The sequence below is a fragment of the Sarcophilus harrisii genome, chromosome 4 (genome assembly GCF_902635505.1).
Source record: "Sarcophilus harrisii chromosome 4, mSarHar1.11, whole genome shotgun sequence".
In the NCBI taxonomy this organism is placed as follows: Eukaryota; Metazoa; Chordata; class Mammalia; order Dasyuromorphia; family Dasyuridae; genus Sarcophilus; species Sarcophilus harrisii.
The window spans coordinates 432,619,394-432,636,555 of record NC_045429.1 but is presented as its reverse complement, the minus strand read 5'-3'; the positions used below and the strand labels follow the sequence as shown (position 1 = coordinate 432,636,555).

Sequence of the window (17,162 nt, the reverse complement as noted above, 5' to 3'; positions counted from 1 at the left end):
GGCCTAAAGGTTGGAAGAAGAGATATGGTATCATAGAAAGAGATAGCAAACTCAGCCACTGACCTTGCCCACTTAACTGTGACCTTCAGACCATCTATGAGCTTCAGTTTCCTTAATTACAAAAATGAAAACCAGACAGATTCTTATCTAAGGTTCTTTCCTTCTCTGCTTCAGAGAACCCTTAACTTCCTTTAAATGTTCTGATCAAGTATTACCTTCATCGAGGAGTAGTCTTGACCCCATCCCTCAGGTATTGGGCACTTCTCTGACCCCAGAATTACTTGTATATATGGTACACTTATCTGTGTTCTTATTGTTTCTAGTATGGCAATATTTTGGAGATACTCTGTTTCCCAGAACTAAGGCCCAGCAAACATGATGTAACAATGATCCTTAGTGCCCTGGATGATCTCACCTTCCTGGCAAAGTATTGCTTTCACTAGCACCAGGTATCACTAAGGGATGAGCGAACATCCATCATACTCTGACCTGTTCACAATCCCTGTTCCTTATATTTCTGTTCTCATCAGAGAGCTCTAGTTCTGTGCCCAATCAAGTAATCATGACCCTCAAGACTTAAGAAAATCAATGTAGGAACTGTTCCCATAAGACCCATGGGGACAGTAACTCAAGACCTAAAAATGATTATTTCATGAGCCAGCCCAGTATGTATATAAACTCTGTCTTTCCCCTGCAAAGATAAGCCTTCCTTCTTAGGAGAAAATGCTTCCATTTGGAAACAGCATTTTTCTCATTCTGAAATTAATTAAACTTCTCTTTGTGTTCTGACTGTCCTGTCTCTGGCCTGCTTTGTGTGACTCCAACCACCCACAGATTAGAGGCTGGTTCTAGTCCAGTTGACACACTTATGTTCTTTGAGGACAGGGACTGTGATTTTATTTTTTTATGTATACTTCCAGTACCTCACCTGTTCCATGATACATAGTAGGCGCTTAATAAATGCTTAATGAATGAATTAATGAAATTTCTTTGAAGGTCCTGGCATTCACAGGGGAAGACAAACTGAAGCCAAAGAAACATTTGCCTAGTTTTTCAACTTTTGGAAGGTATTTGGATTAGGAGTTGACAGTTTAAAGGGAGCAACAGGAAGCTTGGATATTCTCTCGACCCTGGGCCAATATTCAAGCAATATTCTTAGGAATTCTGTGTACAAGACCCTGGCATCATAGGAACCCACCAAGCACGCTCCATAAAAGTTGTCCTACATAGGGAGTCAAGCTCTTTCTTTTTTTTCCCAGCATCTTTGCCTTCTCCCATCTTTTTCCTCCCTGGCCCATTTCTCAAGGTGAGACTCTAAATGTGTCTTGAGCTCTTGCACATGTGGGTCATGCAAATGGATAGGAAAGAGAGTCTGTTGATTCACAGCCCTCCGGCTTGTTTGCTCAGCTCCTTCTAGAGTTTAAATTGTTTTTCTACCCTAAAGATTCAGTATCTCCTGGATCCTTCATCACCATGTTCCCCCCTCCCAACAATTTGCAAATTCACACCCCGTGTAGACATTTTTTATTTACATGGAAATGTTGCCAAGATTTTGACTTGTTAGTAGAATAGGGATGTCAAGGATGGGGGAAGGGAAGGGGAGACAAGAATAGTTTAAATGATGACACTTTCTGAAACTGAGATCAGTTTTGGTGGCTGCAATAAGCTTACCTAATTAGAACATAGTTAATTTTCTTTCCCTTATTTTTAAGGGAAAGTCGTTTTGCCAGAGTGAGATGCTTTCAGGTTTTATATTAGAGGGGTGTGTGTGTGTGTGTGTGTGTGTGTATGTTTTATGAAGATGGGAACATTAATTGCAATTCTCAGTATTGGAAAACAGCCCTTGCTTGGGAAAGAGAGGAAGGTGGGTGAGTGGGTGGAGGTAAGAGGCAGCCAGCTCTGGGAGAAGGAATGGAAGAAATATTCTGGTGCAGCCCTGGACTAGAGAAGGACTTTTCCAGTAACTGATAGATTGGATGGCTCCCTCAGAGGGCAGTTGGATGTTTGCTTAGGGCTCCGGAAGGAACGTCTAACTAAGGCTGCACTTTTAACAAGGGGCAAAGACCCTGGGAACTATTTAGAAACATTGGCATTTTGGTGATTAATCTACTTTAGGAAGTTCTCCCGCCCTATGGGTGGGCTCCTGGTGGTCTCTAAGCTTCTCCTCCTGAATAATTCCAAGAGTCTGGCTGTGCCTTTCAGCTTGTGTTCTTCCCTTTGCTCACTATTGAAGTCAATGAATCAATTGATAAACAAGAATTAATTATCTATTATGTGCCAGGCACTCTATCTCCTAACTCTGTGCCTCTGCCCCTGACAGTCCCTCATACATGGAATGCTTTCCCTCCTTCCCTCTTAGGAGTCCTAATTTCCTTGGAGGCTCACACCCAATACCACATTCTACATGAGCTTCACTCATTACTTCCCATTTCTGAGTCTTTGCCTCAACTCTTTCCATTTCTGGAATACTCTGCCTTCTTCCTCTTGTATTCCCATATTTAAGATCCAGTTCAATTCCCCAAAGGCTTTCTTCTCCCGGTTGCCTCGTCTTCCCCCTTGAAATCACCTTCCATCAATTCTATAACTATTTGGTATGTTTCTAGGTATTTACATGTTTCTGTCCCCATTAGAATGTGAGCTCCTAGAATCCCGACACTATTTTTGCCTTTCTTTACATTTCTTAGCACAGTACCTTACATAGACATAATAAATCCTTGTTCACTAGGACAGACTGACAGTATAAGGTGCTGAAGATACCAAGAGAAATGCGAAACAATCCCTACCCTCAAGGAGCCTCAGATTTTGGCCAGGCAGCTGTTACTAATTTAATATCTTCTCTACTTGTCCCCTTCAACACCTTCTAAAGCTATGATGTCTTTCATGGAGCTTTATGGGGTTGGATATATACTGCTTTCTGGGTCTACTTTATTGAAGGACAAGGGTATCTTTGAAGATCCAAGTGTCTGAAGTTAGGTAGGATCATCCTCTCTGGGGTCATTTAGTACTTCATCATTTTACAAAGAAGGAAACTGAATCTAAGCAATGTGAAATGATGTGCCCAAAGTCATACGGGGAAGCTTCAGAAGTAGGATTTGAACCCAGGTCCTCTGAGGATAGTGGAGTTTATTAGTGAATAAAAAAAAAACAAACCTAAAGAAATTTCCTTATAAGACACTTGCTGTCGTTAAGACTCAGGTCTCTCTTCTACCTTTTCCAACTTGTCACCGACCACTGAATTTCACTCCTCATTCCAATTTCTCCTTGCCACCATTCTTCCTACTTATTTTTCTCTTTCCCCAGTTCTGCCTCAGAAAATACAATTACTTAAATCCTTTGCGATTCAAAGGTATCTCCTCTTAAGTGATTGCCATCCCTCTTCCCACCTCCTTTCTCTTGTACTGGAAGGATTCTCTTCTGGAGGTTCTCAGGGATCCTCATGCAAAGTGGGAGGAGAGTGGAGACAGTGTGATGACAAACTTTGGGTCTTTTAGGGAGACACATAGTGGTAGAGTGAGTGGCTAGAACCATGGACTGGGGGAATCAGGAACACCTTCCTTTCCAGTCCTTCTCTAACAATGATTAGCCTTGTATTCTGGAGTGAGCGAATGAACTTCTCCAAGTCTCAGTTTCCTTATTTGTAAAATGTGGCTAATGATAGCACCAACCTCACCAGGATTCATTGAGGTTCTGATTAAGTAATGTATGTAAAGGGATTTGTAAAACCGGAAAGTTCTATATAACCATCAGCTGAGGTAATACATAATAATCATTGCAAAATAATAATTTGGAGGAGGGATTTCATTGGTGAGGAGAAAACTCTATCAATGCATATGAGTAACTGTTCTGTAACTTCTTGATGCAGGGATTCTTGACTTGGAGTCTGTCAATTTTTGAAAAAGTAACTTAATCTAATAGGATTCTTTTGTAATCCTGTACATTGTATTTTAAGCATTGAAAACACGCTTGTGTGAACGGATCCACAGGCTTCATCAGAGGGCTCCCAAGGTCCAGGGCATGGAAACAAGGTTGAGCATCCCTCATGTTAGAGCATCTCCCGGGGTCACTGAGAGCTTGGTCGGCTAAAGTAGCTCGTTTGAGTTAGAACTAGGGCCCAGGACTTCTAGACTGTTGCCCCGCTGCGTGGGACCCATGAACACCCCTCATGACATCATTACGATGATGATTATGATGAAAGTGAGCGGGGGGCCTTCCGCCTTGCCTGCAAACCTTAAAGGCTGGGGAGTTCTGCGTTTCTGGCAAGGCCCTCCCCAGCGGTGGGCGCTCTGGCCTGGGTCTGCCATAGCCTTCTTTCCCCTTACTGTGGGGCTTCCCAGGCTACCGGGCACTTGAGCCTGCGCTAACCAGCGCTCTCCCTGGCCTGCCTCGGGCATGGCCAACTTGGCCCAGAAGCTCAGAGGAGGAGGGGGGGACGGAGGGGGCTGATGGGCCCCGCCCCCGCCCCGCCTCCGCCCCAGGAGGGGGAGGAGACAGACCCTGGGACTGCGAGCGGGCGGCCGGCTGCGCAGCGGGGCCAGAGCGCTTGAGAAGCCGCCGCCGCCAAGAGGGGTCCGGGGCTGGGCGGCCCAGGGGCGCCCCGGCGGCGGAGCCGAGCCAGGCGGGCCAGCCCGGGACGGGACGAGGGCCGGGGGCGGGGGGGAGTCCGGGAGCAGAGCGCAGCAGGACCGGGGGCGGGAGCCAGAGCGGCACCGAGAGAAGTTTGCCCCGCGCCCGCGGCGGCTCCCCGGGGCCATGGGGGCTGGAGCCCGCGGCGGCGGCTGCAGAGGCGGAGGCGGCGGCGGCGGAGGCGGCGGCGGCGGCGGCGGCGGCGGCGGCGGAGGCGGCTGGACGCGCTCGGGCTCTCGCTCCCTCGGCCGCCGCGGCGGCGGCTCGGCTGCGTTGGCAGCGCCGGCTGCGCCCTGCGCGCACGGAGCCCCCCGGAGCGGCGCCGGGGCCACCGCGGAAAGTTAACTAGCCCGGCGCGCCGGGGCCCGCGCGGGACGCTCTCGGCCATGGGCGAGCACCTCAGCCCGGCCCCCGCCGTGGCCGCCTGCGCCGAGGCGGAGCGCATCGAGGAGCTGGAGCCCGAGCCCGAGCCTGAGGAGCCGCTGCCCATGGCCCCCGAGGACGTAAGTGCAACTTTCGGCGGCGGGGGGCTAGCCTGGGCTCGCCTTCTCCCCCTGCCCTCGCGAGCAGCAGAAGAGGGAAGACTATGCTCCCCTTCTCTCCCCTTCTCTTCTCCTTTTTCTCCCCCCTTCTTTCTCTTTCTCCTCCTCCTCCTCTCCCCTTTCAGACCTTTCCCCATAACCAGAAGGTTGTAACTTGGCGGCTTCAAGGTGAAGCAGAAACCCCTGGGATCCATGTGGGCGCCCCAAGGGCAGAAGTGTTGGGACGGGGGCCTGTTAGCGGGAGGGAGCGAAAGGGAAGGGTCCCTGCACAGATCCTAGCGCCTAGGAGCTGGCCACACTTAGTGCTGAAGCTGCCGGATCCTCTGGGCCACCTTCCCATCCATCGCGGAGTGGACACTATTTCCTCAAGTTTCAACTCGCCTTCTCTTCCCCGGGGAACCCCGGGGTTCTCCATTCCCGTTCCTGCGCCTCCCGCCGCGCCTGGGTCCCTTTTGCTAGGCACTAGGCTTGGAACCCGGGAGTCCCGGATCCCCTTCCTCAGCAGAGCCCCCTCCCCGCAGATGGTGCAGTGCCCGGGACACACAGTTTTCCCGCAGAGGCAGAGACGTCACCGGGAGTGACTCCCCCTCCCCTCCTCGCCCCGCAACTCATGACCTACGAGACACTTTGAATCCCCAGAAGCTCCGTGCCTCCGCAGACTCCTCCTACACGGCCCCTTTCCAAGAGATAACCCTCTTGGTGACTCCCCTCTCTCTTCTATGCACAGTCCCCATGGATACAGTCGGGGGTGGGGGCGAAGAAAATAAGCTTCTGTCCACCTTTCTTGCTCAAGCAAGATGAAACGTTAGGGCTCAAACTTAGACCTACTACAGGAGCCCTGGGAGCACTCAGGGAGATAAAATTGCAAGTGATTCTAGAGCTAAGATTCTGGGGAATAAGGACTGTGATTTGGGGTGTGGGGGAGGGGCTGCCTCAGAAGTGCCCCATTCCCGGGGCTTTCCCGGGCTAGCGGCCCAGTGGGGATGCAGTTCCTCTCTGTAGATGGTGGACTTTAACTATTTAGTCTAGCTCCCATTCTGTCTCTGTCCTTGGCACGGAATAGATCTCTGCTGTTGTGGGAAGGGAGCTACCAGCATGGCCCAGAACTAGGGAGATCTGGTGTGGCTGGAGAGAGTTTCTTAGTGACTTTATCAGAAAGCTGCAGAGGATTCCCCAGGAATACAGATTAGAAAGTAATCTAGCCAGCTCAGTCCTCTGCCCATGGGCCCAGGGGCTATGTCTCACTGAGTGGCAAGTGAATACAGGAGAGAGACCTGTTGACCTTTGTGCTGACCCCGCAGACCCATCTGGATGTCCCATAAATCTGAGGTAGATTATTCTTGGGCTGGCCCTTTTGCTTCAACTGTTCAGCAGAAGCCTTCCTCCCACCCCCTCACTCCCACTCACCCCAGTGCCCCAGGCTCAGTGTGAATACTTAATTCCAAATGCTTACTTACAGCTTTTGTTAAATACTCACTGGTTGATCTAAAACCTATGTTTGCTTCAAGTTCAGAATCCCTGCCTTTGGGAGAGGTTGTAGTCTCTAAAGGCTGGCTACATGGGAAAGAGGGACGGGAGCCATGCTGGTGACCATCTTGGCAAATGTGTATCTAATAGAGTTAGGGTCACTGTATCCTTAGTTAATGTGATTCATGCTGGGCTGATCTCTCCCCACCCCCCTCACCATAAGATTGAGGTATTCCCTCCCTCCCTCCACAAGAGTGATCCCCCTTTGCCCTAAGTAAAAAGGAGTCTCTGCCCTTTCTCCTCCGTGTTTCGTGCAGACAGTGACTGGGGATGGTGTGTGGGGAGAAATGGGTTGGGGAGGACTAGGGCTGCCCAGCTCACTGGCTCTCCTCTGGTATCTCATTGCCAATTCTGCAGCCTGGAGACCAATCTAATGCAGAAGAAGCTGGGAGGCCAGATCAGCTGCATTTCTAATGTTACAGATGCCCTAATGCTGAGCATTTTTTTTTCTTTCTTTTCTCCTTTTCCTCCTCTTCCTCCTCCTCTTCCTCTCCTCTCCTGCACGGCTTCCCTCTCTGTCAGCACTGGAAAGTCCTGTTTGATCAGGTATGTGAGCAGTTAATTCAGTCCCCCCTCCTTTCGTTAGCTCCCCCTCTCCCCAGGATTATCAATCTTCCTGCTGCGTGGGTTTCCCAGGCTTGGCTGCTCACGGAGGTGATGACGTCGGCCTGTGGGTGTGGCTTGGCGTGTTTCTGATCTCCTGGCATCAAAAGGAGCCCTGCTCTCCTCTTTGGATGGGTCTCTCCCCTGGGGACAGTGGCCTTTCCTTTAAGCCATTCCTTACTCCCATCCAAAAAGCCATTGAAAACTTAGAAGCGGATCCGATTTAACCCAACGCCAAATGATTACAGATGATTGATCAGTCTGGGGAATCCTATGCACTCCAGTGGGTTGGAGTTGTGGGGAGCGCTGGGACAACAATCCCATGGGTGGGTTAGCCACTATCCCAGGATTATCACTGATCTCCCAGGGTGACTCAGAGCACTCCATTTAAGGACTGATTCACTTATTTCACTCAAGGCTGGGGGGGAGGGGAGTGGGGATGGGTGGGTCGTATCCAAAATTGGGGAATGGGGTAATCTGCAGTATTTAAGATTGCAGTGTGTGTGTGTGGGGGGGTCCGTATGTATGTGGAAATCTTGGGTTAGAGCTTTTTCAGCCCTGAAATAGAGCTCTGACCTTCAGGAAGGAAACCACGCTGTCCTTGGACAGCATCTTTTAAAACCCCTCCCTTTGAGGAGACCACATAATGGATAGGTACCCAGAAGGCAGCAGGCCAGTCCAGGTTGGGCATTTTAAAAAACAGAGGAGGTATAAGCAGGGGTCAGGAAATCGACTGTTCAAATTACAGCAGAGAGTCCATGTGGGGGATTCAGAGAATAGAAACAAGGTAGATACAAGGTAATTTGAGGGGCTCATTTGCCCCTGGTAAAAAAAAAAGGGGGGGGAGATGGGGCCAGAATTTGAAAGATCTAGAATGCTGGATGAAAGCCATAGGCAGGTTGATCCCCTTCGTGACACCTCAGTTTCCTCAACTGTCAAATCAGATATTTGCACAAAGTGACAAGTGATGATATTTCTAGTTCTAAATACTTTGATCCTATAATATTGTCCTGTAGATAATTGCTAGTTTTTGAGTGGGGAAGAGAATGTTTCACCTGCTAACTACCAAGTTTTAGCATGTTCGATCTGGCAATGGTATGTAAAATAAACTAGAAGTGGAGAGAGAATAAAGGCAGTAATGAAAATGCAGAACAAGTGGGAGGTAATGAGAGCCTGGACTAGAGAAAAACCAGTAAGAATGGACAGGAATGGATTTATGTATGAGGTAGAGATCAGAAATGAAGAATTAACAGGCTGTGTTAATTTGATGACTGTGTGTGTGAGTGTGTGAGAGAGAGAGGGAGGGAGGATGGAGGGAATCATATATTAGAGCTGGAAGAAGAGGCCTTAAAGATCATAAAGTCCAATTTCTTTACTTTATAGAGAAGGAAACTGAGGCACAGAGATTAAGGGATTTGTCTAGGGTCATGTCTCTAAATCCAGTGGTCATATTGTTCTCCTCACCTCCTTCTCTGAGAGTCCTTAGTCTTCCTCAGAACTCGGCTCCAAAAGGCATCTTCCACTTGAGATCTTGTTTCCTCTCTCAGCTGCTAGGGATCCCCTCAAATTATCTTACTTCTACGTTGTATCTATTTTGCTATATACTTCTGTCTATGTGATATTTTCCCTGACAGATTGTAAGCATCTTGAGGGCAATGATTGCTTTGTTTTTGTCTTTGTATTTACCAGGACCTAGAATGGGACCTGGTGAAAAGTAGGAATTTAATAAATGCTTGTTGTTTTGATTGAGGAGTCAAAGATAACTCTTTGGCTTTGAGCCATGAAAGCAGGTGGAGGAGAGGGGGAGGAGCATACATGAAGGGGGGAAAAGAAAGAGTTCAGTTTTAGACATGCTAAGTTTGAAGCCAAATCCCAGTGGAGAAATCCAAAAATTTGGGGTCTGAAGGACTGGAGCTGTAGAATTTGGGAGTCATTATCCTTCCACCGAGGATCCCTTAGGGACAGCACAGTGGGGTGGGCCATGGCTTCTCAAGGATATGAGTGTAGTTTGTACAGTCTTTCATACCTGCTTAATTTAGAATCTGAATAAAAATCTATTCTCTCTCTCCCTCTCCTCCTTCCCTTCTTCCTCCCTGTCTCCCTCCCTCCCTCCCTCCTTCCCCCCTCCCCGTTCTGTTTCTCTCTTTATCTGTCTCTTCTGTTTCTCTCTCTGTCTCTCTTGCTCCTTCTCCTCCTCTCCTCCCCCTTCTTCCCTCTTTTTTGTTTATCTCATTAGTTCTGTTAGATTGTGTGTATTTACATTTTCAGATAGACTATTTCTATTGATTTTGAAAAACTATTAAGAGAGCATTGAGGGATACCTAGAGGACAAATGTGGTCATGTCTATCAGGGATCCTAGATGATCCTTGTTCCTCAAGCCGGAAGGGAACACTGGAGGTGATATTTTGGTACCACCACCACTTCCAGCTCTCCCTCCCCTGAAATTATACTATTCTAGACAAACAGGAATTGAGTCTCTTTTTAAAGACCTCCAGAAAATGAACCACTATAACCTCTCTTAGTTAATCTTTGCTTGGGATGTTTGGTTTTATATCTGATCTCCATCCCACTTCATTTTGTAAATTCCTAATGATTCATTTCAAAAGATTCTAAGATCATAGATGTAGAACTTCAATTTACTCCTTTAACAAATGAGGAAACTGAGGAACTGAAAGATTAAGTGAAGTCACACAGGAAACGTACGAGGTGGAATTTGAACTCCTCTAACTCTGAATGCAGTATTATTTCTCCTACACCACGTTGCCATGACATTTTCTTTTGTTCTGTCTTATACTCCATGCAGAACCCGTTGTGCTTTCCCCTCATTTGATGGGGTTGGAATGGTGGGACTTGACACTCACTTTGTGTTTTGAGAGTTTTCCTTTCTTCTTAGTGAGATAACTAGACCATCCTTGGAACCAAGTCCCCCGAGTTCAAATCTTGCTCCTGTGAACCTGGGCAACTCACCTAACTTCTCTGAGTTTGTCATTTTTCTGATCTGTAAACAGGGTATCGGACTAGATAGTTTTCAAAGCTCCTTCAGTTTTAAATCTGTGATCTTCTGGTCTTATCACAGGACCAATGGAAAGGCAAGCACTTTTATAAAGAGCTGTTCACCTTGGAAGAATACCATTTTATATTGGAAATGTATTTGACAGAATTTCATTTGATCCTTTTTTTCTTCCTTTGGCTCTGATTAGTAATTAGGTAAAGTGGTTGGTTCATCTTGTGTGGACACTTTTGGCAGAGGGATTAAGTGATCCTCCTCATATTGTGGCAGCTAATTGGTATAATGCCCAGGAGTCTGGAAGAATTGAGTTCAAATTCAGCATCAGATACTTAACTAATCGTGTGTTTACTTTGGTTTCCTCAACTAAAATGAGGATAATAATATCACTAAGGTTGTTGTGAAGATCAAATGAGATAATATTTGAAAAGCATTTAGTACAGTGTCTATTTGTTAGACAAAGTAGGTGCTTAATAAATGCTTACTCCATCCTTCTAATTATAGCGTACATATAAAGTTCTTTCCAAATCTTATGATTTACACGTGTGTCATTATAAGATTTGAAAAGGTCTATATATCTCTCTATATATGTATGTATATATGTATATATATACACATGTATCATTATAAGATTTAAATTATACTTTTCAATACATGTTTATACATGTACATATGTATCATTATAAGATTTGAAAAGGACTATATGTATGCATACACACACCCATGTCCAGCAAATTGTAGGTGCTTAAAAAATGCTTATTCCTTCCAATTATGGTGTGTAAGTAAAGTCTTCTTCAAATCTTATGATATACATGTGTGTGTATCATAAGATTTGAAAAGGACTTTATACACACACACACACACACACACACATACACACATACACAAATATGTCTAGCAAATAGTAGGTGCTTAATAAATGCTTATTCCTTCTTTCCAATTATAGTGTATATAAAGTAGTTTTCAAATCTTATTGGTGATATATATATACACACATATAGAATACATGCATATGTTTGCTATAATTCTTAAAGGTAATTAAGTGGAATAGAATATAGCATGCCTGACTGTTTAAATTCCAAAGTAGGCACTTCTTCCCTGTGTGACCTTGAGTCTCTTGATGCTTTTTAGGTTCAGTCTCCTTATCTGTAAAATGGGTGTCATAATGGTTAGTTGGTTGGTGGTTGACCTCCATTCTTGAAGAGAGTCAAAATGACATCACTGTGTTAGAGCTGAGTTACAGTGTGTCCAACTGTGGCTGATCAGACCAACCTGAGCTCGGAAGGCTCTGCCACAAGTCTGACACAAAAAGTCCCTATGAACATTTCGGGGCGACTTCTCTAATTTTGTGCATCTTGCATTTGTTCTGAGCTACTTCAATTCTGCTTTGCTCATAGGGCACAGCACCTTCTCTGATGAGGGCAAGCCATGCCCATCCATGTCTCTCATGTCATACAATTGATTCTAAAGTTCTTCCATAGTACCTCCTTCACAGAGTTGGTGGGAGGACCAATGAGATAACACATGTAAAGCTCTTTGTAGAGCTTAAAATACCCCAAATGCTCATATTCCTTGCTATTATCGTATCATGACTTTGCACAGAGAGGCAGAGATGAGGGTGTTGGGCCAGTGAAACAGCATTTGAGTTCTCAGATAGAGAGTCACACACAGTACAGACATAGCTGGGTGCAACTCCAAAGAGGCAAGGAGGAGGAAGTGGGTTTAATAAGAAATTCATAAGTGACCTTGGGCAAAGTCACTTCAACTCTCCAAGCCTTTGTAACTTCATCTGTCAAATGGGAGAGTTGGACCAGCTGGTTTCTAAGCTCCCTTCGAGATTTAAAGGATTCTTGGATCCTAGTGATTCCCTTGGTCTCATTTTCCTCATCTGTGAAATAAGGGGCTCGGACTAGTTCTGAAGTCCCTTCCTGTTCTAAATCTGATCTTCCAGACCATATTTACATTTTGGACCTCAGTTTTCTCATTTGTAAAGTGAAGAGGTTAGGTTCTTTAACCTTTAAAGTTCCCCAGGTCCAAATCATTGACTTTATGAAGTCAATCTTTTACATACAGACCATGATGGGGTCATTAACCTACTTGTCATCAGTGAGGTGCACAAACTTGGAATTCTGTTTCTGGAGACGGAGATAGATTTGAGTCTATGGGTCTGTATTCTCCTGTCATCTCCTGTCATACAACAAGACACATCTGAGATAGTTGATGTCTTCAGCAGCTTTGAGTAAAAAAATATTTCTGAGATGATGGTCCTGGTACAGCTACAGCTGGCAGAGCCTGCCTTTTCCTAAACCAGAGAGGCTCCCATAAGGAAAGATACTTCTTTCTTCCCATTTGATTTTCCTCCATTGGTCCCTCCCCCCTTGATTCCCCCATATGGGGACCCTCCACATCCCCTGACCCTAAAGCCTCATCTCATTTGCAGTTCTCCAGCAAGCTGGCTCAAGGAGACTGGGAAAAGGGGAACAGACAAGAGGGCTGAATAGATTATACAGGCACAGAGGGAGAAACACCTGCCCCTGAGGCTGTGTCATCTGCTGCTGCTCCAAGACCCTATGTCCCTGGAACATGCGATTAATGAGCTGAGAAAGGGGCTCCTAGAGAAGGACAAAGGGAAGAGGCTCAAAAGAACTTAGAGACCTCATCCTCTACCTTTCATTTCTCTCTCCCCCGCCCCCCACTAGCTCTTTATGTTTAAAAATTTTTTTAAGTATTCTAAACTTGATAAACACCAGTGAAAATTAATATTTTTTTCATATACCAAAGAACAGAAAAAGAGGATTATATATGAAGCTGAGAATCTAATTATACACAGCTTATTTGGAATTTTCTTTTTTTCTTTTGAATATATGCTCAATTCGGCATAGAAGTTGCAAAGCTCTTCTGGCTATTATACCTTCTAAACCTCAATTAGCTGATGGAGATTTCTTCTATGTATTTTCTTTATATGTTTCATTGATGCGCTTTTCTTTTTTGCTGACGTTACTATTGTTAGGAAGTCCTATTAAGGAGTCCTACGTGGTAGAGTAGATTAATTACTGGACCCGGAATTAGAAAGACATGAATTCAAATTTTGTCCCAAATTATCTGACCTTGGGCAAAATCATGTAACCTCCACAATAAAAACTTTGTGTTAGTTTCCTCATCTGTGAAATGGGTTAGACTTAATATGAGTTTCAAATGAGAAAATATTTATAAAACTATACAAATCTTTCAGAGCTATATAAATACCATTGTTATTATCACTAAGTCTTCTCTATCATAAAACTTTACACTCCCCCCCCCAAAAAAACTCCTTTATTTATAGCAATTTAGTTTAGTCAAACAAAACACATACATAAATTGACTACATCTAAAATGCATGTTTCATTCTGTACCTCTAGTCTATCACTTAAAGAAATAGAAAGTTTACTTCATCAATGTTCCTCTGAAGTCTTGACTAGCCATTGTATTAATTGCATTGCAAATAATTAATTAGTCAGTTTATCAACATTTATTAAGCATCTATTATGGGCTAGGCACTATGCTAAGAGTCAAGAACCAGCAGTATACCAGAGCCAGCCCTCCATTTATCATCTACCATCAATGCTTTGGTGTGCTTGTTCTCCATAACTTCCAACAATTATGATTTTCTTTTCCTTTATTATTTTTTAATTTAGAAAGTTGTTTTAATTTTCATTTCCTTCATTAGTGATTTGAAGCATTTTTTCATATTGATGTTGAAAGTTGCTTTTCTTTTTGAGAACTGCTTATTCACTTCTTACCATTTATCGATTGGGAATGACTCTTGTTTTTAAATATTTCAGTCATTCCCACTGGATATCAGTCCTTTATCAGAAAAATGTGTTGTAAAGATTTTCTCTAATTAATAAGTTTCCTTTTAATTCTAGTTGCATTGATTTTGTTCATGTAAAAGCTTTCTAATTTTATATATCTAGATTGTCCAAATTATGCATTATTAATTTCTCTATCTCTTGATTGGTCAAGAAATCTTCCTCTTTCATAGCTATGAATGGTTTCTATTTCTCTGTTTCGTGAATCTATTTATCATGTGACCTTTTAGGTCAAGATAGATATCCATTTAGAGCTTATTATGACATATGGTGTGAGATCTTGGTCTAATTCTAATTTCTGTCAGGCTTCTTTTCAGTTTTCCCAAAAGCTGAAGTTTCAAGGTTAGCAAATACTATGCTTCTGTGTTTATTTTTGTCTTATTGATCAACTTTTTAATTTTTTAAACTAGTGTCAAATAGATGATTATCAAAAAGTACGGTTTTTTACAGTACGGTTTGAGAACTGATACTGCTGGAACTCTTTACTTACGACTTTTACATTATTTCCCTTGAGACTTTTGATCTTTTGTTCCTCAAATGAATTTTGTTAAGGGCTTTTTTTCTGCTTCTTTAAAATGATCTTTTGGTAGTTTGATATGCCACTAAACAAGTAAATCACTTTAGTAACTATTTTGTTATTTAGTTCTATTATATTATGCAATTTAGTACAAAATATTGTATTATTTAGTTTCTATTGTCATTTGTATTATATTGACATGTCCCGACCATGAACAACTAGTAAGTTCAATTTTTAGGCTTTTCAATATTTCCATAATAATTTCTGTATTTCCATAGTCATGCTCATATAAGTCCTATGTGTATGTTGGTATGTGGATTCCAAATATTTTATATATTCTGCAGTTATTTAAAATTGAATTTCTTTTTTACCTGGAGTTCAGAATACAGTACAAAGCTAACCTCATTGATCCTATCCTAATTTTAAATTTAAAATTTTTTTTAAAAGACCTTTTCTTTTTTCTACCTAGAAGAGTCAATTTTGGAATAGATTCCAGATGGTATGTTTCTTTGTGTCTTGCCCAAATGAAGCAGTATCTATCATGAAAAGAATGCTGGATTTTTCATCATAAGACCTGAGTTCAAATGCTGATTCTACTTTCTTCTTTCATGACTTACGCTTTTAACTCTGGGCATCCTTTGGAAGACAGAATTTGGGCTAGATAGATAACCTCTGATATCCTTTCCAGTTTTCAATCTATAAAACCCTAGGTGGGTTAGAAGCCTCCTGTGATGGGATAAGGAAGCATCTTATGTATACACTCAATTGGATGGCTCTTCCCCAGGAATTGAGATTATAATTAAAAATTGGTCTTCCTGTCTAGGATTCTTCCATCTTTCTAGGATATTGCTGTACTCTTTGCACCTAAAGCTTAAAGGAAAAAGGAGCTTCCCTTTCTACTTGAACTTTCCTGAGAGAAAGGAGAGGTGTGACTTAAATAAAATTCTCTGGAGGAGGAAGCATTGCCTGAGGGGTCAGAGCTTGAAACTTTCTCCCCTCCCTATGCTTATTAAACTGGTTTGACTGCATTAATCAGTCTCCACATGTCCTAGAATCATAGAATTTTAGAGTTATAAGGAACTTTTTAATCCTCTATGTCAAACCTTCCCACCTCTGTTTTACTGAGGCTCAGAGAGAAAAATAATGACTTGATGAAGGTCACACAGATAATTATTGGTACAAAGACTCAAATGCAGGTCTCTGAACTCTTGGTCTGGTAGAAAGGGCATGGGATTTGAAGTCAGAGAATCTGGCATCAAATCTCACTTCTGCTGTTTAACTGTATAATTTTGGAACAGACCATTTTACTTTCTTGGGTCTCAGTTTCCTTATCTGTAAAATGCAGGAGGATTAAATTTGATGTCAGTAATATCCTTTTTTATTCTAGAGCCAACTTTCTATGAATCTCGGTCCCTCAGTCCTATCACTACTGGATCTAGATGGCATAGTAGACAGCCCTGGATTTAGATCTTTAAAGTCTTACATTCAAATCCTACCTCAAAAATAATAGTGCTGTTATCCTGGACAAAGCTGTCAGTTTCCTCATCCATAAAATGGGGAAATATTTGCACTTACTTCACAGAGTTTTTGTGAGGATCAAATGAAATATTAATTGTAAAGTTCTTAAGCACAGTATCTAGTACATAATAAATGCTTATATAAATGCTAGCTATCATCATCACCATTATTACTATTGTACTTTTAAACCATAAAGTGCTCTATAAATGTCAACTATTACTATTCTTATTTATCTGACTGTGCCCTGCTGGAAAGAGACAAGCCAGAGAAAGCAGGGGAAAGGCATTTCTACTTAACAGGCTTTACAGAGATAGTTGAGTTTTCATCCAGTTTCCAGATGAACTCTCTGGTTCATGATTTAGTGGGAAGAACCACTGGGTCTGCTTAACTCAGAATCTTAGCCCGGATTACTCAATAGCTGGGGAAATGTGGGTAAATCATTTCCACTCTAAAGATCTCAGCTCTTCCTTCTTTTTTTTTTTTTTTTTGGAGGGGGGGACATTTAACAAAGGAAGAAATTTATTTTACTCTAAACATCAAGGATGTGCAATAAGGATAGAGTAGCATTTAAATTCTTTGGATGGTCTCTCTCAGCTTCATCTGGAAACATGATTGGACAATTGGTTAGTCATCAAAGTACAATGACTCTAGTGGTCTTGGGTACCTATTAAATCTAAGAGATGGCTACTATAGAAGATTGGGACCTCTTATGACTCAGACCAGGAAGCTGGGGCTAATCAGGTTGTAGGAAAGGAAGCTACCTTAGAGTCAGGGAAGCTGCAGAAAGAGACTACTGATCCTACCATAAATGGGTACACACTTAGTCATTAGGCCCTTTGTATTCAAATCCTTTCTAGGTTAGTAGGATCTCCATAAACTTGTGTATGCTAGTATAGGATTCAAAAATGCAATTAACCTTTGTCACAAAGTCCAAGTAAGACTTTAGTCGAAAAAGAAGTCCTACTTTTATCTATTT

At 43.2% G+C, this 17,162-nt stretch overlaps 2 protein-coding genes across 4 annotated transcripts in view; both read left to right on the top strand.

Annotated features, from left to right (window-relative positions):
• Positions 1-4,083, top strand: part of LOC116423656 — a 34,401-nt gene extending 30,318 nt beyond the window's left edge. Inside the window, exon 8 of the mRNA XM_031968729.1 lies at positions 3,950-4,083. Within this exon, the coding sequence (XP_031824589.1) occupies positions 3,950-4,083 (134 nt within the window). The remainder of the gene's footprint in view (positions 1-3,949) is intronic.
• A 759-nt stretch (positions 4,084-4,842) lies between these two features.
• RHBDL3 (rhomboid like 3) overlaps positions 4,843-17,162 on the top strand; it is a 65,110-nt gene continuing 52,790 nt past the window's right edge. The window contains exons 1-2 of one of the 3 annotated variants that reach the window (XM_031967621.1): positions 4,843-5,126; positions 7,215-7,238. In XM_031967621.1, coding sequence (XP_031823481.1) covers positions 5,010-5,126; positions 7,215-7,238 — 141 coding nt within the window. In that variant the 5' untranslated portion in view covers positions 4,843-5,009. The remainder of the gene's footprint in view (positions 5,127-7,214; positions 7,239-17,162) is intronic. The other 2 variants (XM_031967622.1, XM_031967623.1) reach the window with 2 other exon arrangements.